This window comes from Melospiza melodia, chromosome 6 (genome assembly GCF_035770615.1).
Source record: "Melospiza melodia melodia isolate bMelMel2 chromosome 6, bMelMel2.pri, whole genome shotgun sequence".
In the NCBI taxonomy this organism is placed as follows: domain Eukaryota; kingdom Metazoa; phylum Chordata; class Aves; order Passeriformes; family Passerellidae; genus Melospiza; species Melospiza melodia.
Window position 1 is genome coordinate 4130005 of NC_086199.1, and position 25354 is coordinate 4155358.

General features: G+C 45.4%; 1 protein-coding gene across 1 annotated transcript in view; it reads left to right on the forward strand.

Moving 5' to 3' along the window:
- Positions 1 to 12552, forward strand: part of TMEM260 (transmembrane protein 260) — a 34323-nt gene extending 21771 nt beyond the window's left edge. The window contains exons 6-16 of the mRNA XM_063159707.1: positions 1424 to 1603; positions 3894 to 3934; positions 4296 to 4382; positions 4753 to 4870; positions 5113 to 5288; positions 6857 to 7028; positions 8221 to 8369; positions 9268 to 9444; positions 10148 to 10201; positions 10588 to 10678; positions 11782 to 12552. Coding sequence (XP_063015777.1) covers positions 1424 to 1603; positions 3894 to 3934; positions 4296 to 4382; positions 4753 to 4870; positions 5113 to 5288; positions 6857 to 7028; positions 8221 to 8369; positions 9268 to 9444; positions 10148 to 10201; positions 10588 to 10678; positions 11782 to 12054 — 1518 coding nt within the window. The 3' untranslated portion in view covers positions 12055 to 12552. The remainder of the gene's footprint in view (positions 1 to 1423; positions 1604 to 3893; positions 3935 to 4295; positions 4383 to 4752; positions 4871 to 5112; positions 5289 to 6856; positions 7029 to 8220; positions 8370 to 9267; positions 9445 to 10147; positions 10202 to 10587; positions 10679 to 11781) is intronic.
- Positions 12553 to 25354: the final 12802 nt, after the last annotated feature.

Below are 25354 nucleotides of genomic sequence, written 5' to 3' on the forward strand. Positions count from 1 at the left end.
GACAGGGCTTGGAGCACCCTGGGATGATGGAAGGTGTCCCTGCCCATGGCAGGGGGTTAAAACAAGATGATATCTGTGTTCCCTTCCAACCCAAACCATTCTGGGGTTCTGTGATCTTTGCTCATGCCGGTGATCTGTGACCCTCTTGCATCCCCTGGCACAGGAGTGCTCTGCCCCAGCTGCTTGCAATTACCCTGTGAGCTAAAATAATACTTGGAACTGAGAACTCAGCCTTCCCCATGCCATCAGCTCCCCTGGAGATGAGTTCTGTGTGTTGGCTCCCTGATGGAAGCCAGCAGAAGCCACATCCACTCAGGGCATAACTAAGCCTGGGTGAAGCACATGAGCTGCAAGAAATGTGATGCAACTCAGACAAGCTTGATCCAAAATCTCTTCAGCATCCCCAGCAATGCCCTTTTCTGGCCATATATTTCCATTAACACAATCAATAATCACTTCTGCAATATATTTATAGTTTGTTTTGGGTTTCTTTTTTGAGCAGGGAGGTCCAGAGAGACCTCTGTGGTTCCCAGTAAAGGCAGTGCTGTGCCAGTATGATAATCCTGGGAAATACTTTGGACAGCCCAGTAGTGCCTGCTGCAGGAAACCACTGAATAAGATGGAAATGGATGGAGAACTGCCTTTTTAAAGTACAAATGAGCCACCTTCCTTCTGGAGGAGCTCTGACCACCATCATTATCAAGCTCCTTTCTCTGCTCCACAGATCATCACTCCCAGTAACCCCGAATGCTGAGGAAGTGCTTTGATTGACAGGGCAGTGGCTAACGACAAAGCAAGCGTGCAATATTCTAGGGTGGGATTTTCCAAAGCACTTAAAGGAGTTAGGCACACAAGTCCCTTTGAAAGTCTTGTCTCCCTGACCCCTTAGGCAGTGTCGAAAATCCCACCCCAAAAGTTGGCCTATCCAATTTAGCCAGCCTAATCACGATCAAGTGAATGGCAAAACTGACTCCTGATGATGGTGATGATGTGTGCAGTTGTACTAGAGCAGCATTTATGTGGGTTTTTTTTTTTTTTTTTTTTTGCCAGATGGAAAACCAGCCAACTCTTAATCGCTGCAAAGTGGGTTATCTCAGCCTTGCAGTGCTTCAGCCATCTATGCATGTCATGCCATGATTTAAATGTGAAAGATGCAATGAGTATGATACTCATGAGTCCTAGCTAATATTATTTGCTTCACTTAAATTTCACCCTGCCATGCAAAGGAGATCAGTTTGATGCAGTTTCCTAGTAATCCACAAAATCGTAAGGTTTAACATAGCATTTTGTAGGGACTTACTATAAATTGAGAGATCAGCTCTGTGTAAATATATTTGATGTTTTTTCTTTATCTGTTCTTGAAGTTCCAGCGTGATTAAACTAAAATAAACATTGTTATGCAATATGACATATTTTGGTGCAGGAATTGTCCCTAGGCCATTTGCTGAAGTTGGGTTTATGCTTCTTGGCTGGTTTGCTGCCTTATCTCTATCTGCCGGCTTCGTCCTACCTCAATCGAGCCCGCTGGACATGGGGAGACCAGACGACTTTTCAAGGATTTCTGACCCACTTTCTGAGGGAAGAATATGGGACATTCAATCTGGTAAACAAGGGTCACTGCCTAAATTGCTTCCTCTTCACTTATGCAACAGCAGAGATGTTCTGTTTGTGACGATTAAGGGCTCGCGGGGAAGGAAATTGAAAATGTTTCATTTTTTAAGCATTCATTTTGGATTTCGACCTCCTGACCTGTCAGGTTTTCTGGGAATGGGTCACATGGCTGGGAAAGCAAAGAGATAATTCTCATTGCCTTATGGGGTGAGCCAAATTATCTCCTGGGAGCTGTATGGGTGTCTTATGTGTGTAGGAGCCCAAAGAACAAACTGTGCCAGAGGGAGTTGGTGACATCAATTTTGATGTTTTTAAGATTAATATTGTCTTATTTTTCTATTTTTAACTCAGACATTTAAAGAGGTCACAAGCAGTTTTCATTTAAAAGCTATTCCTCTTTAATTTACTGATGTTGAATTTAAGTGAGTGGTTGTTTTGAGGGCTCTAAATTATTCCTCTTAACTTACTAATGTTGAATTCAAGTGAAAGGTTGGTTTGAGGGTTCTCAGGAACCTCTGATCTGAGTTATTGAGGTCTCTGCTCTTGCCAGAAGAGGGAAGAATCCTGGTTGCTTTCAGAATATAGGGTTTGCATCTTCCTCCTCCAGCCCTGACTTGGATGTTGGGCTCTGGCCACCCAAGGAAATCACCAGCCCACCACCCCAGGGTCTGTCCTGCTTCCAAGTTTTCAGGGCAGAGGGCTGGGAAGTCACACCACTGGGAGGAAAACAATAAAAAGGTGTGGTCTGCATGTTCTGTCCCTCCCTGGAGTCCTGGAGCTCCACATCCTCAGAAACCACCCTTCACTTGCAGCCAGCGTGACACAGCATCACTGCCACTGTGCCATTCCTTCTCAGAGGGCTCTGAGGCTGCAGGATGTGTGTCAAAAGACATGATAATTCCTGCTGCTGCCACTAAATCTGCCCAAAAACTCGTTCAGAGATCAGGCCCAGCCTCTGAAGGACCTGTGAGACTTCCCCTGTTGTCCTGTTGCCTGCTGTCTCCTGAGAATCAGCCTCCACTGGGCAGAGCAATACCGAGGCATGCAAATCCCTTAACTCCTCTCTCCATCAAATGTGATGAATTCAAGTTGATGTTCAGGAGGCTTAGGGATGGACTGTGTGTAATCCTACACCACAAATCACATTTAGGATGAACTTGTCTGAAGCAGGAGCAATAAATACAGCAAAATCCAAGCGTTTGGTCCTGGTGCCAGTTGGGATAATGCCAGAGCACTGCTGGGTGGACAGACAGCTTTTACATCCCATAGCTCTGTTTTAAGGGCAGACAGGGTCATAAAAAAAAGCCCAGAAAATATTTTGGAGAGGTTTCCACCTGTAAGCCATGGGTCAGAAATGTTATCTCTGTGGTGGATGTGTCCAGGGCCATCAGTTGCCAACAAGGTGGGGCTGCAGGAGCTGTGAGCTGGCTCTCCATCCTCTAACACTTATTTTTTAATCAAATCCTGGATGCAATTAGCTATTCCATTTTTATTGAAATTAAATATTCCTTCCAAACCTCCTGAATCTGTTCACCTTATCTTTAATGTGGTAGCCACCACTTTTCCAACAAGCAGCAATGAAGGTAATTCCTCCCCTCCACATAGCATGTCTTTTTCCCAGACATGTGGCATGGATTGCAGATCTCTGCAATAAAAATTCTCATTATCTCATAAAGATTTTGTACAGCTCTGCATTTGTCAGGGCAGAGGAGATGGGCAAGTCTGGTAAGCAAGGAGGAATTGAGCTTGTCTCAGGCTGGGGGGAGATGTCACAGAAAATAATTGCACCATGAAGATACAGAGCATGGCCTCAAGTTGTGGCAGGAGAGGTTTAGGTGGGATATTAGGAAAAAAAAATCACAGAAAGAATGGTCAGGAATTGGAGTAGGCTGAATAGGCAGTGGTGAAGTCCTCATCTCTGGAGGGATTTAAGACATGTGTGGATGTGGCACTTGAGGACATGGGTTAGTGCTGGGGGAATGGTTGGACTCCATCTCAGAGGGCTTTTCCAACCCAAATGATTCCATGATACAGCAGAGATCGTGGTTGAACCACATGCCATGCTCTAATCACAGGATAATGAGTTGCCAGCACCTTGAAGAAATGCTTGTCCAGGGGTGAATCCTTCAGTGGCATCACATGAAACAGGCAGGTGGGAGAACACCTTGCAGGGAAGGTTTGAGCAGAGGTTGCTGCCTTTCTTGCAAACAGAAAATGAGAAGAATTTCCTTCCCCCAATCACTGTGTGGGCTCCTCACGGGTTTCCTTTGTTTTTATTTCAGGCCAAGTCTGAGACAGGATCCAGTATGGGAGAGATGCTGCTGTGAGTGACACCTTGGCTGTGCCTTTCACCTGCTGCTGCTGCTGCTGCTGTCCTTTGGCCCAGAGTGGCTCCTGTCCTTCCTTTCCTCACCTATATCCAGAGCTGGGGCCATGTGTGTCCAGCACCAATCCTGCCCTCTGGCTCCCCCACTGAAGGAAAAACACTGAATCCCCCATCCCAGTGATTTTCCCTTCAAAATTCTACCATATAACCCATCCCTATCCCATTTCTGGTAGACTTAATCCCAGCAGAATGGGAATATATTCTGTTGTGCTTATTCCCTGTTTCTCCTGACACTTTAATTGAGTGCAGGGATGATTTGGGGATGATTTGACACATACACACTTTAATTTCTCCACAGTTTCCAGCTGGCACAGATGAAGTCAGAGCTCTCCCTTCCTGTCCTTGCCCTGGCACTGGTGACCTGTGTGAGCACAGCACTGCCACTGTAAGTTGAACAATATTTGCTTCAATGTGCATTTTTTTTCCTCATTTTTCTTACTGCCTGCATGGGCAGCTTGTTTTGCCTTCTGCTTGCTGCTGCAGAAATTGCAGCAATTGGCTGTGGTCATCAATTATTAAGAGCAAAATATCCCTTACTCCTGGTTAACCCTGTGCCTTGGTAGGTGGCAAGTTTAAAACTCCTGAAATGCTGATGGCTTTGTGCTTTGAAAACAGAAGTTTCATAAATGGAAAAGGTAAAAAAACACTCATCAGCTCCCTGTGTTAAATGCATTTAGGTATGCAAGTTCAAGCACAAATGATTTTTGCTTTGTTTTTTCGTCATGTCTCAGGAGTGATACTTTTTTTGGTAATAGGAAAAAGCAGCAGAAATCACCTGTGATATGGCTCTTCACTGGAATGCTCTGCCTTTATTCCCTTTTCTTTGCTTGGAGAGCAAATTTGGATGTTACAAAGCCTCTGTTTCTAGGCGTGGTAAGTTGCACTCCCAAAGTTGCTCCGGCACGTTAGATTTTTGAGAGAAACATTCAAAACCTTAAAACCACCTGACCAGGCAGCAGGCAGTTGTCTTAAACTGCAGAAAAGTACCAAAACACAGCTCCAAGGCCAGGTTGGATGGGGCTTGGAGCAACCTGGTCTGGTGGGAGGTGTGGGATGAGGGATGATCTTCATGGTCCCTTGCAGCCCCGCCCCAGTTCTGGGATTCTCTCTCCTAGGTGGAGCGGTTCTGGCTGCAGAGCAGCGCTGTGGTGGCTGTGCTGGCAGGGCTGGGCTTGGCCACACTGGCCAGCCTGGGGAGGGACACTGTGCTGCAGGGCACCTTGCTGCTGCCATGCCTGGAATGGCTTCCTGCTCTTGCCCTCGTGGCTTCTCAACTTTGGGCAAATTACAGGTGAGAAATTCGGTGCCACCTCGCTGGGTGACCTGGCATTTCTGGCCTTGGCTGGGAGTGGGAAAGGCTCTTTTCACACCCCACCTAAGCTTGCATGGTCACAGCCTGCAGAACCCCCTGGTTTGATCTCCCTCAGAGTCACTCCAGGCTGTAAATGGGGATGTCACAGAGGTTGAGGGAAAAAAAACTCAGTAGATACGTAAATTTTTAAAAACCCCTTATAAATCTCTGCTTTGTCTCCTAAGGAGGTTTGCAGAATTCATGTGGCTCAAACTTCTCTTGCTTTCCTTCGCTCTACTGTGACAGTGCTTACAGGGGTTTTAAGGATGAGGGAAGAGATGTAGATCTGACTCCGTATTTCAGAAGGCTTGATTTATTATTTTATGATATATGTGTTTTACATTATAACCATACTTAAAAACAGAAGGAAAGGTTTCCTCTCAGAAGGCTAGCTAAGAATAGAATAGAAAAGAATGAAAACAAAAGCAGCTGGCTCAGACAGAGAGAGAGAGCCAACTCTGCCATGACTGGTTACTAAATCTAAACATCTAAACACGAGACCAATCACAGATCCATCTGTTGCATTCCACAGCAGCAGATTACCAATGTTTACATTTTGTTCCTGAGACCTCAGCTTCTCAACAGGAAAAATCCTAAAGAAAAGGATTTTCACAAAAGATGTTTGTGACACTCTAGCTTATATCCTGAAATTTTTTCTGATTTTTTTCCCATTTTTGAAGATTTAAATCTGTAGTTTGTGGCTTCCCCATCGCATAACTCATGCAGTCACTTGGATAGGAATCAGTGTCCTGGTAGGGATGCTCAGGTACAGGCTGACCAAGGAATGTAGACTTCTTCATCAGGAAACCTTTCTTTGGCACACCTTTTCCAAAGGCTTGTCCATATCTGAGCCAGTCATAGCTCCTGTCCTCAAGTGTCATCTGAATCTATACCTGGAGTATGTGCACACAACTTTGATGAAAATTATCTAATCTCAGATCATGTAAACCAATTCCTGCCTGACACTACAAAAACTTGGGGTTTTCAATCTTAGTAGAAACATTAAAGGATGAGGAGGATTTCAAATGCTCTGCAGAACCATTGTTGGACTGGCACTTCCAGCACCAACTAATAGGTTTTTAGATTTAGCCCAAGAAGAAATCAGAATTAAGGTGAAGATGTGTGTTTTGGCTAAACTGTAGTGGGTGGTGCTTTCTGATGAGTGCCTGTGCTTTAAATGCTTTGTTTCTGCATCTCATTTTCTCTGGAGATAGAGATATTAAGTTGTTGTAGTGATTAAGTTCTTGACTCCATCCCTGGAAGTTCCAGGCCAGGTTGGATGGGCTTGGAGCAACCTGGGGCAGTGGAAGCTGTCCCTGCCCATGGCAGGGGGTGGAGTGAGATGTTCTTTAAAGTCTCAACTCAAACCATTCTGTGACTGTGATGTTTCCATCCTGACCAGGGTGGATTTCCCCTGTGGGTGCCCATTGTATAAAATTCTTCAGAATTTCTGCCAAGCCATGCAAATACTTGGTTTAAACATTCTGTTTTCCATCTGTTCTCTTCAGCACTTGTGATCAGAGCAACAACTACGTTGTTGATAAGTTTGCAAGGAACGTGCTGTCCTCCATGCCAAGGGGGGCAGTGATCCTGCTCAGAGGAGACTTGCCAGGGAATGCTCTTCGTTACCTTCATTATTGTGAGGGGATGAGGCCAGATATCACCTTAGTGGACCAGGAGGTACGTTCAGAAAGTGCTGTTTAGAGAGGCAGATTTAAATATCAGCTGCAAAAGTTCAGTTGTTCCTTTGTCTCCTTAAAACTCATGATGTGGTAATAAATAAAATTGATTTTTTTTTAAAGAGTCAGGGGTAACCCTGGACTGGAGTGTGGTGTGCACATTCCTTTTTCACTGAGAAATGGGAAAAGGAAAAAAAAAGTTACAGGATGGGTCACCAACACTTCCACTGCCACATCATCCTCACACCTGGCTTTGCAACTTGTTGGCAAACCCCAAACCCAATTCCTGGTGTTTAACCAAACCAAATCCCTGTTGTGTGTCTTACCAGCAGTGGCTATTTTGTGGTGGAGTGAGGACCACGTGGCTCTGATCAGAAGGCACTGGTGACCCAGTCTGGTGCTGTGGTATGGCCATGGTGACTCAGTCTGACCTTGGTGACCAAGTCTGGTGCTGTGTGTGACCATGGTGACCCAGTCTGGCCATGGTGACTCAGTCTGGCCATGGTGCCCCAGTCTGGCCATGGTGACCCAGTCTGGTGCTGTGGTGTGGCCATGGTGACCCAATCTGACCTTGGTGACCCAGTCTGGCCATGGTGACCCAGTCTAGTGCTGTGTGGGACCATGGTGACCCAGTTTGGACATGGTGACCCAGCCTGGCCATGGTGACCCCGTTTGGCCATGGTGACCCAGTCTGGTGCTGTGATTTAACCATGGTGACCCAGTCTGGTGCTGTGATCTGACCATGATTTAACCATGGTGACCCATTCTGGCCTTGGTGACCCAGTTTGGTGCTGTGATCTGACCATGGTGACCCAATCTGACCTTAGTAACCCAGTCTGGTGCTGTCGTGCGACCATGGTGACCCATTCTGGCTGTGGTGCCCCAGTTTGGCCATGGTGACCCAGTCACTGCTGTGATTTACCATGGTGCCCCAGTTTGGCCATGGTGACCCAGTCACTGCTGTGATTTACCATGGTGCCCCAGTTTGGCCATGGTGCCCCAGTGTGGCCCTGGTGCCCCAGTTTGGCCATGGTGCCCCGTTCTGGCCATGGTGCCCCAGCCTGGTCTCGTGTCCCTGCTGACGCGGTTGGTGACATCCCTGAGCAAAAGGCCGTTCCTCCTGCAGAAACCATTTCTCCTGGCTGTAAATCTCCTGACTGCTGTTCAGATGGTGCTAACAACTTCCATTGCAGATGATGACTTACGGATGGTATTTACCCAAGCTGGCAAAGCACTTACCGGGCGTTCATTTTCCCGGGAACCGATGGAATCCTGTGGAAGGAGCATTACCCGACGGGACACTCGCCTTTAATCTCCATCGTTTCCTCCAAGTAAATAAACAGTAAGCATTCCTTTCATATGTAACAGCTTTCCTAAAATCTCTGACCTTTTTTTTTCTTTTTTTTCCCCTCTTGAAATTGTTTATGGAACAGCTTGGTACTGCATCCAAAAGACCAATTTTCTCCACTGACTTCCTCCCCGGTGGCGAGATTATTTTTGCAATTAAAGCAAAATATCTCTGCAGAAGTAACTCCATCCGGATATAATATTGCCTGTTGTTTTGAGGTTGGTTTGGTTTTTAGGAAGGAAGGGAAAAAAGGTGATCTGCAGAGTGTTTACTGATGATTTTTTTGTCGCTGTTGTCAATACAATTCATCACAGAGAATAGGAGCGTTCCTGTGTACTCAGAACAACGATGGTTGGAGAGCAAATTGCTGCTGCTTCTCCTTTGTGAACATTGTGGCCAACTGATTAGCATAGAATGAATGTATTCCAGGAATAATCATCATATAAAAATAGCTTAGTAAGAGTGGAGAAAGGATTAGATACTCACACGAATAAGAATAGCATCTGCATTTAGACTAGCTGGGGTGAGCCCTGCGAGGGTGGGGAGGCACAGGAGCACAGCCAGGTGCCAGTGGGCAGAAATGGGCTTCTGCTACAGCTTCTGGCCTGTTTGGGAGGTCCAGGAGAGGGAACAGGATGTGACTGCTCAGGATGGGCAGTGCCAGATGGGGAATTAATTTGTTTTCCACACTGCTCCAAATCATGCCCATGCTGATGGGAGATGTGCTGGGTGGGTGTGTTTGCTGCACAGTGTGCTGTGGTTTGGTTTGGTTTGGTTTGGTTTGGTTTGGTTTGGTTTGGTTTGGTTTGGTTTGGTTTGCTCAGGGACATTGGGTGGCCCATGGTCCCAGAGGTGGCTTCACCATTGCTCTCTCTGTTGGTTTTTTTGGCAGTAAGGAAGTGTTTGTCTGCATAGGTCTTCATGAGGGGGACTCAACCTGGAGAAGGAGCCACTCGCTGTGGCCCTGGGGGACGTGTGAGAAGTTGGTTCCTTCTGGAGCTGTGTTTGACCCAGGAGAGTGGATTCATCTCACAAGGAATCTCTATAACTGGACTGAAGACTATGGCAGGTACAAGGCAGAGGAGCCTCTGCTCCTTCCTGCTCATCATTTTCTGCCAGCAGCATTGCCACACCTGCTGCAGTGTTAGAGGAATCAAACAAGGGCCATAATCTCAATGTTTTGTGTTCTGGAGAGATAGCAGGGAGAAATTCTTCCCTGTCAGGGTGGTGAGATGCTGGCACAGCCCCGAGAGCTGGGCTGCCCCATCCCTGGCAGTGTCCCAGGCCAGGCTGGATGGGCTTGGAGCAACCTGGGATAGTGGAAGGTGTCCCTGCTCATGGCAGGGAGCTGGAATGAAATGCTTTTTAATGTCCCTTCCAACCCAAACCATTCCATGATCTGTGATTTTTAATATTGTGAAAACCAGCAAGGACAGCTCTAGCCAAGTATGCGGTCCAATTCTGACCTTAAAACTTAATCAGGATCTAAAATTATTGAGACATCCAGAGGTTTAAATGTCATAGGCTGACCTGTGGTGGTAAAAAACATCTCTGGCTCTGAGATCTGGGATGCTGTGAAACACCTGAGGCTCCTTCTGTGGAGAGAGAGGCACAAAGTTTTTTGAATGACAGGGAATCAGCTGAATTCCCTGCTGTCAGAGCCACAGGTTTGCTTCTGCCTGGGAGCTCTGTAGCTGGGCTGGAAGGGTTGTGGTGGGTGAAACCCAGCGACGTGGATCTGATGGCTGAATTTTGTTTCCATTCCCATTTAGTTTCAGCCCCTCTTCCTGGGAAGCTGTTGCCAACGAGGAGATGTGGCAAGCCAGGTAATTTTCCTTTGCTCCCTTCCAACAGCCAGTGGGCACTGCCAGCTCACTGGGGTGGAAACACACACCAAAGTAGGCAGCTTGATGGGCCGTGGCCTTATTGGGTCTGCACGTGCCAGGCTTTAGAAGGAAAAGGCTGGCAGGATGAGATGAAGCTGCCAGCAAAGCCTTCAGCAAAGTGGCTGTTTTGTTCACCAAAAGGTTCTGCTCAAAGTCTCTCAAAGGTAGTTGGGGTGTAGGGTAAGGAAATAGGTTATGGAGAGAAATTTGTCTCACTGATGGCTTTGCTGTCCCACATGTGGACGTGTTGAAGCTGTGTACAACCCTGTGATGGGAGCTGGTTGCATTAAGCAGTTACCACATGGAAGTTTTCCTCCTTTTCCTAGGATGAAAACAGCTTTCTTCATCTTTGACCTCGCAGAAAGAGCCAGTGTGACTGCAGAAATGAAAGCACAACTTTACACATTCGCATACACTGTAAGTCCTGGATTTGGATTAGGAGTGCTCCCTGCATCCTAATTTTTTAGCCTCCATCACAATTTTTTTACCCCCTTTTCTTTTAAATATCTAGAGTCCATAGAAACACAGTGTTTCCTGCAATCTGCATTCCCCCTGTTTATCCAAACTGGGAGCACAGCCGATCCAAAGAGATTTGTTCAGGGATTTTATCCATTGCCCCCTCGGTCACGGAGGATGCCAGCAGCAAACCAGTCAACACCCTGCTTTTGCTATAATTATGTTGTCTGTGCTGGGCTCCAAACCCATGCCAAGAGATTGCTTGTCCTGAAGTCCCCTCTCTGCACTTGTCCCCTCTGTCATTACACAGTCGTGCGGTCTGAGCCAGCGAGTGTAAAATCCGACAGTCTTCTTTCTGCAAATTAATTCTGCTGCATTTCACACCAAAGAATAACACCCATAAGCTGGTGTAGGTATCTCTGGAAATGCTGGACTGCCTGAGATGCCAACAGATGCACGAAGTGATCAGTGTGTGTCAGCAGAGAGGAGCAGTATTTCATACTCCAGCACAGAATCAACAAATGGTTTCCTTAATTCTTGCCCGTTTTGCTGTGATTTTTGCTGTTCTGCAAAGTTCCCAGGCACATGCCTGCTGTTGAGCTTATGAATATTCCCACTCAAGTCAACAGACTGCCTAAGTCCCGTGGAAGACATCCTGATCTCCTGAAATATTGAGTAAATGTCTTGCAGGCGCGGCAGTTAAATCTCTTTTTTCCCCCAGCTTGGTGTAACACCTCTCTGGGGGAAGCACATAATGTGCTGTGGGGTTATCACCATCATCTGTAATGTTTCTAAACAAACAGCTGCTGTTGGAAGGGAAACGTTTCAGCCCCCCTTGGATTTCTGATTCATGCTGCTGAATGGCAAACACAGAGCAAATTACAGAAATACTCCAGCTCTGGACTTGGACATCTAAATAGCATCTGTTTCTTTCTAGGCAGTTTTGAAGCACTGTTAAAAGCTGTTGCTCCCACTTTGTTCAATTAATTTGCTGCCTCTACCTTCTCTTTTTCTTTTTTTTTTTCTTTTTTTTTTTTTTTTTTTTCTTTTTGTTCCTTTAACAGTCATACAAAGAAATTGTCAGCTCCCATCCCCATCACCCGGTGAACTGGCACAAAAACTTCGCCATCGCCTGCGAGAGGATGCTGCGCCTCGGCCGGCGGGACGTGGACCCCGAACTGCTGCTCTCCCAAACTGTGAAACATTTCCTGCTCTACACCCAGAAGGCAGAGGATGATCCCCAGCACCAGGACATCCTGCAGGCCGTGCAGCACCTCAGGGAGGAGCTGCAGGGGCTGAGGAGGAGGAAGGCAGAGCTGAGGCGCGGAGCTGGGTAGCTCCCGGTCCTGCTGAAGCGTTAAAGTCGGGACTTAAAATCTGAATTAGTCCTTGGCTGTGTGAAAGCGGTTTGAAAAGGGGACAGAAATGGCAGCAGAGAGGAAATCCAGTGTGATCCCCTCTGCAGGAACATAGTGGTGTTTGGTTTCTGTTGCCAAGTGAACTTTTTTGGGGGGTAGGGGAGAAGCTCACCACTAAACAAAATACCAGATATATATATATATATATAATATATATATATTTTTGATTGATTGATTGATTGATTTATGTTGCCAAATGAACTTTTTCTGGGGGTATGGGAGAAGCTCACCACTAAATAAAATATCAGGTTTTGAAAAAGAGAGTTTTCTTTTACAAGAACACTATGAGGTTGTACTGTGAATATATATATATATTTTTATGAATGCAGCGTCCATTCTAGATGTAAAAATGTATTTAGCATTTTATTGTTTCCTCTGTTGCTGAGCCAAGAGGTTTCCTAAAGGCATTTTTCATTAGCTGTGCTGTGTCTGTGTGTTTTTGTGGTGGGTTTCCAGCAGGACAAGCTGGGGGATGGTGCCCTCCCAGGAGCCTGGTCACTCACTGGTTTGGATGTGCTCTGAGCCCTGGCTGTGCCTGTGCCCAAGGACACTGCAGAACCATAATCACAAAATCCCAGAATGGTTTGGGTTGGAAGTGACCTTAAAGATCATCTCATTCCACCCCTGCCATGGCAGGGACACCTCCCACTATCCCAGGTTGCTCCAAGCTCTGTCCAACCTTGGACACTTTCAGAGATCCAGGGGCAGTCACAGCTTCTCTGGGCACCCTGTGCCAGGGCCTCAGCACCCTCACAGCCAGGAATTCCTTCCCAATATCCCATCCATCCCTGCCTTCCTTCACTTTGAAGCCTTCCCCCCTTGTCCTGTCACTTCATGCCCATGTAAACCGTCCCTTTCCAGCTCTCCCTTTAGGTACTGGGAGGACAGCATGTCCTGCTGGAATGGAGTGGATAGTGCCTGCCTTGCTTTTCAGGGATGCCTGCTTTCATTCCTTAGGATTTTATGATGGGATGGTCTTTATTGCTTTGAGTTTGGGATGCTGCTCCCCTGGGATGCTGCTCTCTCCATGGGTCATGGCATCCGCACTGTGGCCTCTATCTGGGCTCTCCTGGGGATGCCAGAACTGAAATTTTGGAGATACCAGGGCTTTAACCAAAAGAACTGGGTGTGAATCCACCCTGCTTTTCAATCTGCCCCAGCAGCCAAGAGACTTCTGGGGTTAACAAGAACTCCGCTTCTTCTTTTCAATAAAAAGACATAAAATGTGTTTTTCAATATTTTGTCAGTTAACAGTACTTCAGATGCTTAAAACAGACCCAAAACTCTGGGGGTGTTCCTGTAAAGCTCTGTTATCTGAAACTTCATACGTTATTCTGTGGTTTTGTGATATCTCAGCCCAGTGTTTTGCAGGAGACAAATTACTGCCAGGTCAGGATTTCTTTTAGACTGGTAAAATTGTCAGAGAAGAAAGAAGCACTTCTGTAAAGATCACATTATGAAACAGCATCTCTGGAGCAGATTGGGATGGGGCAGGAGAGATGGGTGTTGCAGGTGGATGCTCTGCTGGTCTGGAGTTTGAGGTGTGTGTAGGGACACATGGCTGCTGTTCCTAATAGATCCTTTTAAAAGTGGACCACTTCTCTCTTTCTCTCCAAGTGCTGATTTTTCCAACTTTCACTGAATGTTTCCCATGTAAAAATCAAGTTGCTGTCTGGGAATCTCTAACTCCAGTTGCAAAATAACATCCTTTATTTTTCACTCTCTCACTCTTGATTTATTTTTGTAGTATATGATTTAGCAATTCCCCGTTCCTGTGAGCCATTCCTTTACAAACAGCAGATGGGAAATGAACAATAAAAAGATGGAAAACTGTGGCTTCTGGGTTGCAGAGCCACAAAGCAGAGGGGTGAGAGGGAACAGGAGCAGTTCAGGGGTGTCATTTTAACTCTTTGTGTTGTAATTGACTACATTTCAGGTCGGCTGTGCCTCACTTAAATCTCTTCCCTCCTCTCAATCCCTGCAGAAGTGTTTGTACAGGGAGAGGGAATATCACACATTCCTCCGTGCAGCTTTCTCCTTCCCTTCTCCAAACCAGTCCTCCAGCCCTGGCAGAAAAGCATTAGGAATCCAATTTTTGAATGCTTTTGTTACCTGCATTATTGCAAATCCATTCAAACAAATATACTGAGCTGAGGGTTTTCTTTATCTTGATTAGGTGCCCCTCCTTAGCCGCATAGTCTTGAGATAATTGGAAGCTCTTGTGGATGCCACTATCTGCTCCGGGAGGAAAGAGGGGCTGTGAATAAAGTATCATCCTGTATTGTAATAAACAGTGGTGGTGGCTGCAAAAAGGACTTTACCACTGGCAAAAAAGTGTGAAGAGCAGTGGGATGGTGATGCTTATTTTAGGGAGAAAATCAGAACCGTGCCGTTGATGTGTCCGTGTCCTTGCAAATCCCGAGCACGTGAGGTTCAGGGATCTGTGCTGGGTGTTCAGCACAAGATGTGCCAGGGAGGGGGGATATATCCAGCACTGATGGAACCTCCAGAATTCCTTCCCCTGAACCTGTTCAAATGAGATTTGCTGGTGCTCGCAGACGGAGCCGCTGCGTGGATGTTGCTGAGCCTTGGCTAAAAGGCGGTGCAGAGGGATGCTGGCAGAGTTTAATTTTTATCAGCTCCTCTTAGGTGGCACCCTGAAGTTTATCAAACAAGCAAAGCTGATTTGCTCTTCGTTAGTCTCAGTTGCATGAATCGGTTGCCAAGTAAACAGGATTTTGCATTTTCCTAATTACTTTCATATTTGTGTTTTACCTCTATTTGTTCTCTTGCAAAACGGGTCCTAATAATTAGTCAGGCTCCTGCTGCCTAGACCTGAAAAAAAAAAAAAAAAAAAAAAAAAAAAAAGGGGGTGGGGGCAGAGGGGAAAAAAGACTTCTGAGGGTTTTTTCTCCCTTATAAATTCATTTTTGTTACAAGCATCTTTTATACATATTACTAAAGGGAGCGCACTAAGAAATGCAAATAATAGTTCTTTATTTTATTATGACAGTTAATTAATAGCAACCTGTTTTAATGAATAAAGTCACTCAGAGTCCTTCAGCACTTCCTAAGTAGAGGCCAGAATCTGTAGGGATTCTTTTTTCCCCCCCATTGTATAGCTCCGAGACTTCGGAGCACTATATAGGGGCTGTATAGAAATGCTCGCTAATGAAGAGGGAGGGTGAGGAACTTGTCTGCATTCAAAGATCACTGGTGAGTCATTCAGCGAGAAAAGGCCCCTTGCTAGGAATAGTCACAGTTCCGCGGCATTGTGCTAGCAAAAGGGTTTGATCAAAGGTCTCCTGCCGAGCTTGCATGGTTTCCTTTCATACGACGACCATAATTAAAACCACTAATTCTCTTTTAAAATGCTGCAGGATGCCATGTAGGCATCTGTCTGGAGTGTCCTTTGTGCTGTCGGGAGCTGTTAAGGACCAGCGCCGAGGGCTTTTCAGCGACATGCCAGTCAGGAAGGTGATTCGACATAAGGGTGCCTCTGAAGGCTTGACAGGGCCTTGACTACACAATTCCAGCTGAATTTGCCCCTTGTCAGCTGCCAGTAAATAAATCTCAAAGAAGAAGGAGGAGGGGGGGGGAAAGCTGAAGTTTCATTACCTGATCCCCGGGGCTTTGTTGGTTTTGGCATCGCCCAGGGGGAAGCCCTCGGGAGCTGGAGTTGGCCATTGGAGACCCCGGCGCCCGGCGTTTGAAGACCGTCAATACTTGCAACAGTTCAGCTGTTAGGAAGACAAATAAATGGAAGAGCCCATTAATCCCCTTTGGGTACTCGGTGCCTTTTGCCCTTTTATCACAGCCTTATTAGGTTCCTACTCATCTTGAACCAGGAGGGATGAATTGAAGTTGTTGAGCGCTAATTGGCAAAGACTTTTCATTGCGGGCCAAGAACTTTCACTGACTTGAAAGTAACTTCGCCACGGGGAGGATCAGCAAATTTTTGCCTCGCCATTAAAACAAAACCCCCAAAAATCCCATTGGGATTTGATGTGGTGCTTGGGAAAAAAAATAGAAAAATATATTTTAAAAAAGAGGGAACTGCTAAATTGTTGGGTTTATCCTTCATGAGGATGCTGGCAGCTTTGCTTTTTAAAAGAGGGTGATGGAAGCAGATGTGGCTCACCTTGAAATGCAGTTGGAATTCATGCATCCTACAGGTGTGCATTAGCCAAACCTACTCATGGGACAGGCGTCCCAAAAGCAGTGGGAGATGGTCTCTGGGGGGCACCACTGTTCTGGGCAGTTTGGAACCACTGCAGGGTCAAGCAGAGCAGTGCTGAAGCTCCCACAAGCCAGGAGACAATTCTGGCTGGCCTGGAGTCATCCCTGGGTATAGTGATGGGATTTACACCTGGGAATTATTTCAGTGTGGAGGCACTTGGATGTTCTCATGTAAACTGGTTTTTGATGTTGATTTTGGTAAGGGCTGCATGGATTTGAAGGTACTTATTGACCTCTCTCCCCATGTCCCCCACACTGCGCATTTTAAACAGAGACAAAAACTTTTGCAAAGTTGTGAAAGCATCTTGTGCATGAGAAGTGAGAATGTTGTGGGCAATCTCCCCCTGGAAAATATTGGTGGTTTTAGAGCACCAAATCCTGCTGATGTGTCCCCTAAACTCTGCATTTGAGGGACTCATGAACCAAGGTGTCCACACAAAGGATGGCATCTCCCACTGGGTTACCAGTGCTTGTACCCCGCAAAACCCACACTGTTTTTCCAGGGACTTCCAGGACAGGGAGCTTGGCATGGTGCTACCTGAGCAAATGGGCAGCTGAAGCTCTCCCATCCCACCGTGGGGAATGGAGACATCACACTCAGCACCCTTGGAAAGGCTGCTTGGATCTGCCTGGTCAGTTTGGAGCGTTGCTCCTGCCTGGGTGTGGGACCCTGCCCAGCTCCACGGCCACCAAGGGCCACACAGTGCTGGAGGGTGCTGGTGCCACCACACTGTCCCTTCTAAGGAGCACTTGAGTGTTCTTGGTAGTTCTGGAGCTGTAGCATATTTGGTACACATACAGCAGAGGCTTGCTGAAATTTGGGGAAAAAACATGCAAGAGGAGCATGGGCTTGGGTGGTTTGGGGGTCTTTTCTGTCATGTCCTTTGATTTAAGCAGTAAAACCACTTAAAAAAGAGAAAGACATCTGAAGAACTCCTCTGCTTATGAAGGCCAAGGAGGATCTGCTGCCTGCTTCAAGCTTGAAGGATTTGCCTGCCCAATTTTTCCCCCAAATTTATTATTTCTCTCTGCTGCCTCTTGAAGCTCCTGTTACATTTGAAGTTGACTTTTCAAGAAAGACTTTTTTTGAAACAGAGTGAAAACAAAGAATCAATAGGGAATCACTTTATTCAGATGAGTGGAAGCAATTTGTGCTGGTGGAGGGCTGGTTGGAGAGGGTGCTGTGAATGACAGCATCCATCCATCCATCCATCCATCCGTCATCCATCCATCCATCCATCCATTCATATCCATCCATCCATCCATCCATCCATCCATCCATCCATCCATCCATCCATCCATCATCCATCCATCCATCCATCCATCCATCCATCCATCCATCCATCCATCCATTCATATCCATCCATCCATCCATCCATCCATCCATCCATTCCTCATCCATCCATCCATCCATCCATCCATCCATCCATCCATCCATCCATCCATCCATCCATCCATCCATTCCTCATCCATCCGTCATCCATCCATCCATCCATCCATCCATCCATCCATCCATCCATCCATTCCTCATCCATCCATCCATCCATCCATCCATCCATCCATCCATCCATCCATCCATCCATCCATCCATCCATCCATCCATCCATCCATCCTTCACAGCCTGCTTCTAAAAAACTGGATTTTGCCTTTTGTTGGGCTGAACAAACCCAAGGCAAATGTATTTGTTTCCAGTGAATTTTATCAGTAAATTCTTGATGGTCCCATTCAAAACTGGGCTTTGCTGGTGAGTGAGGAACAGACACAATGGCCTTGAGGAAGATGAAGGTCAACCTGGATACTTGGTGTACATGAGGGTTGCCATTGTTGGAGAAAGAGAAGTTCTTTGGAAGTGATTATTTCCAGCATTTGGGAAAGAACAAATCGGAATTTACTACTCAGTTACAAGCTGTAAGTGTTGGCATCAAGAAAGCGGGATTTTTTTTTAGAAATCCACAATCATAATTTTGATCTTTAAACTTAATTGAACTAATTCAATTAGACCATGCCAGTCTTGCATTTGATTGAAGACAGCAGCTTGGTTTTGCTAGAAGGTAAGAATGAACCATGGATAATTCTGACTAGATATGAAAGAGGATTTTTCTATCTTGTGGGGGCCCAGGAGGGAGGTCGGAGCCCACTTTGGCTCAGTGTATCAGCTCATGTTGATATTTGATCAATACACCCTGCTCACCCATCCCATCCCATTGACTCTCCTCCAAACCTACCAAAACCTATTTTTTGTCACATAAAAATTTGAATTGTGTTGTGACACAAAGAGGATTCAGCTTCTTCACTTGCCGTTTTATTTAGGACCATTTTGGGCAACAGTCACCTTCAAATAAACTTACTTGCAGAAAACATGAGAAAGGTGGGCAAAATGGGCTACATGTTTTGTCCTCAATTCCTGAAGGCAGTGTCCTATCAAGGTCCCCAGCACATGGGTGACCTCAAATATCATTGAAAATATTGGGCTTCATTGTGCTTTTAAATTCAGTGACATCACTCACGACACTTTTAATTCTTCCAGTTGTCCCTGGTGCTAAAAACAACCAGTTTGAAGAAACCCTGGGGACCCCTAAATACCCATTTTTTCCCCCCCTTCTCCCAACCAGGATCTAGCTTTTTACCATTTCCTTAACGTTTGCAGCTAGAAATGCAGCTTAAGTGGCATTATGCTAAGTAATTATTCTTACAGGATGTGAAATGAAACAAATTTTGCACAGCATGAAATTATTCCTGCCATGGATGGCGTTCGGCGGCAGATTTCTCCGTTTGGACCACAAACAAGGCTCAGTGGCAGCCACACAACGCAAAGCCAGAGGAGGGGGCTGAGCAGGGAGGAAAACACCACCAAAGGTAAGTCCTTGTAGCAAAATAAACATTTTTATTTTTTCCTTTTTTTTTTTTATTTTTTTTTTCTATTTTTTTCTTTTTTCTTTTTTTTTAATTTTTTTTTGGCTGGATCAAATATTAAACCTGCTACTACAAATTTCACGCTTTGCATTCCTAACACAGATGCCAAGGGATGATGCCAAAAATTAATTGGGAATAATATTCCTTGCCTTTGTGTGCTGCATCCAGCAGAGGGCACAACGGATAAGTGATGGGCCAGACGCTGCTGATAAGGCTGCTCGCAATTATTCCCTGCAAAAATATGTAGCAGCATGCTTGGGTGCTTATTTCCACTTGGGGATGTGGTCTGGAATAGAGGGTTTAGATTTATCACCCTTCCTCCTCCACCAGCCCCACAAGGGACTTTAGTGTTTTGCCCACTTTTTATTTTGTTAAATTTCTGGGGTTGGTTTGGTGAAGTGTGGGGAGCAGGTTTGGTCTTTGAGTGGTGTCTTCAATTAAAAATTCAGATTTTGGCTGCTGACAGGGAGAGGATGTGTCTTGTGGTAGTGTGTTCTTCCAGCAGTGTTTTTATGTGGGTTTCTGTGGGTAAATAAAAATGTTACAGAGTGAAAAAAATCCCTAAGGCAAAACAGGTTGAAGATAATCATAAGGAGGGGAATATTGTCACTTTTATTTATGGAAAAGTGTGAGTCACTGGTTTATATACAACAAAACAGTGACTGGGAAGAGAAAGTTTCCCATGAGTTTCACACACTATAGAATAAACCTGTGATGGCACTAGGCAGGGGATAGGTAGGGAGAACATGTAAGAGAAGCCTAAAACAACAGATTTTTTTAGAAATTTTCTATTCTTTTCATTCAGTGAATTATGCAATTAGAAAAATGGACCATTGGGGCACGGCAGTGCTTTCACCAGTGCAGAGAGGGCAGATATTCCTAAGTACAGTCACTATTCAGAAGCACAACCCCAGGAACAAGCACAACCCTTAAATCAGCCTCTCTGATTAGGGGAAAATTGTTTTCATAAACAATACAGATAGAAAAAAAAAACCTTTAATGTGTTCTTCCCACCCATCCTCCTTTGGAAAGTCTGATATTTCAAATTATTCCCGCTGCTTCCAGTCCCCTTTGCACAAGTGGGAAGGAAGAAAGAGAGGGAAAAGTGTGTGAGGAGAAATACAACAGCACAGTCTTTTTCAAACAACTGAAAAAATGTATTTCACACTGGCTCCTTCCAGATTCACAACACCTAAATAGATGCTGCCCTGGAACAAGTCAATGTTTGATGCAGACAACCTCAGAGCTCAATCTGTGCAAGGAAAAAAAAAATAGTCTGTTTTCATGTTCTAGTCTCTCCCTATCTTGTTTCGGGGTTTTTGTTTAAATCAACACTTTCCAACTGTGTAGATTTTAGCTGGAGGTTTTTTTTTTTTTTGCTTGCTTGTTTGTTTTGGAGAGGAGGGGGGTTGTAATTTCCCAACGTATGGGAGATAAATGAGATGTTTAAAGCGCCTCAGTGGAGTGGCATAAAAGCTGGGAAATCAGAGAGATTGTAAAGCCATGTTTGTTTTAGAAATAAAATAAAATAAATCAAGCAAGAGCAGGTTAGAGCTGCTAATACTGAGCTGATTAAGAGCAGCAGTTACATAAAAAGCAGCTAGAGTCCATATTGTAAGTAAGTATTATTGCAGCCATGAGAAATGCAGCTCCAAAGCTTTTAAGGGCTGGTGTGACTCTTTTTTTTTTTTTTTTTAATGTGAATTAAGTGCTGATGAAAGTTATGGGATTGACAGCTTTGCAAACTCAGTGTTGCTGTTTAATGGCATAACCCAGGGCAGTGCCTGCAAGACCTGCAGGAGCATGTTGTCCCAGACTTCTGTTGTCTCTGATTTTAGGGACAGAGATCACTGAGTTCCCCAGTTCATTCAGGCTAGGAGGATCCAGGATCTATTTGTAGACCTCCAAAAAAAAAAAAAAACCAAAACGAACCAAACCAAAACAAACAAACAAAAAAACAAAACAAGCCCCAAAAAACCCCAAAACGAACCAAACCAAAACAAACCAAAACCAAACAAAAACAACAAAAAAACCATCCCGCAAATTTGCAAAGTCGGGAAGTGGTGGAGTCCCCATTCCCACAGGGATTGAAAAGCTGTGTGGATGTGGCACTTGGGGACACGGGTGGCCTTGGCAGTGCTGGGGAATGGTTGGACTCAGTGATCTGAGAGGGCTTTTCCAACCTGAATAATCTGTGGTTCCAGCTCTCATAATCCCAAGCCATTGTGCAACCAGAGCTGTCCCTCAGACCCCAAATTCCTCCCACCCCAAGATCAAGGCTGTTGAGATGTGAAAACCTCCAGCTCCAGCAAGGCAGGAGAGCAAAGGGTGATGCTGCTCTGAACCAAAACCATCCCCTGGAGCTGGATGTGCAGGGTCTGAGCAGGAGGGAAAGCTGCTCTTGCCCTGGGTTTCACCCAATATGTTGGAAATGTGCAGCAGGTAATTCCTTTTCCCTTTAGAGGGAGTAAAAGCCAAGGGGATTGTCTGAATGCACTGAGGGAGGTTTTGTGTCTTTGCTAAGAGCAGGGTGGTTGCTCCCCACAAGCTCATGGCAGGTTGATGGTAGTGGATATTTCTACAACTCACAAGGCACTGGTAAGCAGGAATTCCCACTGGGAATTATGGAAATTATTGCAAGCCAGTTTAGATTAGTCTAGGTCACTTTTTTCCTGCTGTTGAAACATTTCTTTGTGATGCTCCACTCAGCAGCAGTGGAATAATTTGCCCTGTTTGGAGCATTATTTGAACCTTTTGGTTTCAAAGGCTTCTTCCTTATAAGACCATTATTGAGTGGAAACTGCTGAAAATGAGAAGTCATACATTTTGTTAAAAAAAAAAAAAAAAAAAACAACAACCCCCCCCCCAAAAAAAAAACCCAACCAACCAAAAAAAAAAGCTCAACAAAAAAACCCACATCACCCCTGAATTTTCAAACCTAAATTCTGAAAACATAAAATCATTATAAATATATACTTGGTAGAGGAAAAAAAAAAATCACATCTCTCCAGGTTCCCTGGAATTTCCTGCAGTTCCCTCTGTTCCCTCAGCTTCACTGATGTGTCATGGCACATATCCTGACCTGGCTGCTCAGTGGTTTTCCAGGCTGGGGCAGCACAGGATGAAGAGACCTCTCCAATTCCCCCTTTGCATCTCAGGTGTCCCAGGGAAGGCTCCCCTGGAAGGGCTGCACAGTGCCAGGGGATCTATCCCATCCCAGGGCAGCAATCCTGGAGGATGGAGATGTTGGGGATCCCCTTCTCTCAGTCCATGCCCAGGTCAGCACCTCAGGCGTTGGCATTCACAGTGTGGGAAAGCCCACAGAAAGTGGCAAAACATTCTGCAGCTGGAATTTGCATTTTCTGACCACAGCAAACAAGGAAAATAACCCCATTTAGCTCTCTTCCTGCTCAAGGTTTTGAAAAAACCCAGGATTTATACAGATGTGTATGAGCTAAATATTGATATGTGACTGAAACAACATTTTAGAGCTCAGGCCCATTGGTATATTACACTCCAAGCAAATGTGCAGCATCAGTTGGCAGCTGCCTGGAAGAATAGAGACAGCAGGAATAAGTTGCAATGGGCCAATTGAGCTGTTTTTAAGAGAAGAAAATAAGGGCAATTGCTGATTTCTTTGGCCTTGTTCTCAAGTGCTCTGTGCCATAGCAAAGACTTGTGATGAATTTGCACAGGCTTAGCTGCTATGTAAGGAAAAGAAAAGGACCTTCCACTCTTTTATTTTGTTTTATTGGCAGGAAAAAAACATCTCTCCTGTGCAAGATGGTGCTAAGGAAGAGAAGAAAGAGGAGAGTGATGTCCCTTGCACTGCAATGAGCAGCCAGAGCAGGGAGTGAGGGGATTGGAGGGACACAGAGTCCAGGCAGGTAAAGCCTTGTCTAATGCATGGAAAAAATGATGTGTGGTTAGTGGAATTGTATTTGCAGGGAGCTTTGTGGCAGGGAGGAATGATGAATCTGACTCCATGGTTTCAGAAGGCTAATTTGTTATTTTATGATACTATATTGTATTAAAGAATATTTTACTGTACTATACTATACTATACTATACTATACTATACTATACTATACTATACTATACTATACTATACTATACTATACTATACAGAAAGGATACTTACAGAATGCTAAAAAAGATAATAATGAAAATTTGTGACTCTTTCCAGAGTCCTGACACAGCTTGGCCCTGATTGGCCAAAGAGTGAAACAACTCACAGCAGAACCCAATGAAACAATCACCTGTGGGGAAACAATCTCCAAACACATTCCACATGAGCAAAACACAGGAGAAGCAAATGAGACAAGAATTGTTTTCCTTTTCTCTGAAGCTTCTCAATCTCCTAAGAGAAAAATTCCTGAGCAAAGGGACTTTTCCAGAGAATGTGGACAGAAGGTGTGTGAGGATAAGCCACACCAAAAGCCACTCTGGAAGGTCTGTCCAAGCCTTTGTCCACCCTTGCCCATGCATTCCTCACCCAGCTGCCTGTTTGTTCCTGTGGCTGCATGGGGACAGTCTCCTGGGCTCCCCAGGGTCTGGGTGTCTCTGAGGTGACATCCCCACAGACATCAGAAATGTCACAGAGCCAAACATAAAGGGGATGGTCCCAAATGCAGCATGCTGGATCAAGGCATCCCTAACGCCCTGGTTGCTGCATGCTGAGGGATGTGCTGGGAGAAGGCTGCTCTGTGCTTTTTTCCTCATTTCCAGAATGTGGCTGGTGCTGGAGGAGGAGGAACACACCTGCTGGTCCCAAAACTGGCCCAGCATGGATGTGACCCTGTCCTCACAGCCAATGTCACCTTGCTCTGCTCCAGACTCCAGGCTCAGGCTTCCCTGTGGGTCTGCTTGTCCCTCGTGGTGTGACCTGGGGCAGGGGACAGCTCCCACCCTTCCCCAAGCTAACCTGTGCCTCCCATGAGGGCCAACACCTCCAATTCCAAACAGGACCAGATTGGAAGAGCCATGAGTACATCCACCTGTCTCAAACCTTTCTGGCCAAGTCCTGGCCAGCGTGACCACAGGCACTGGAATCCCTTGAGGAAAGCGATGCCCCTCACCCTTCGATGCTGGAGTCCTAGATGCTGAGAGTTTTAGACTTTTTATGTTGACAAACTCCAACTCTGAGGAGAGCACTGTGTTTGACCTGAGGCTATAGAAAAGTTCTTCCCAAACTGACTAATAACACTAAGATTGCAAATGTGTAGTTGATTAGAAGTGTGTAATATCACAAAGTAGAAAACTTGGAGTTTGTGCTTTTAGAATATAGTAATATATATATATATAGAACAAGAAAGAGGTTTTAAGGCAGAAGCCAGTATTTTGGAGGAGAAGGCCAACACCTCCAATTCCAAATAGGACACCAGATTGGAAGAGCCACAAGCACATCCACCTGTCTCAAACCTCTTTGGCCAAGTCCTGGACAACGTGGCCATGTGCAATGGAACCCCCTGAGGGAGGCGATGCCCCTCACCCTTCTATACTGGAGTCATAAAAATCAAAAAATTAAAAAGTTAAAATCAGCATCAGGACCATTTCAGGATGATATTTGTACCCACCCAGGAGTCATAGACGCTGAGAATTTTAGACTTTTTATATTGACAAACTCTAACTCCTAAGAGAGCCCTGTGTTTGACCCGAGGCTGTAGAAACGACTTCCAAAATTGATGAATAACACTAAGATCACAAGTGTGTAGTTGATTAGAAGTGTGTAATATCAAAAAGTAGAAAACCTAGAGTTTTGGGTTTTAGGATGCAGTAATATATATACAGAGAGAGCAAGATAGAGGTTTTAGGGTAGAAGCCAGTATTTTGGAGGAGGAGGCCACCACCTCCAGTTCCAAATGGGACACCAGACTGGAGGAGCCATAAGCACAGCCACGTATCCCAAAGCTTTGTGGCCCAGTCCTGGCCAGCATTGCACTGGAACTCCTTGAGCAAGGGGATGTCCCTCACCCTTCAATGTTGGAATCCTAGATACTGAGAATTTTAGACTTTTTCTGTTGACAAACTCTAACTCCTAAGAGAGTACTGCATTTTGGACCTGAGG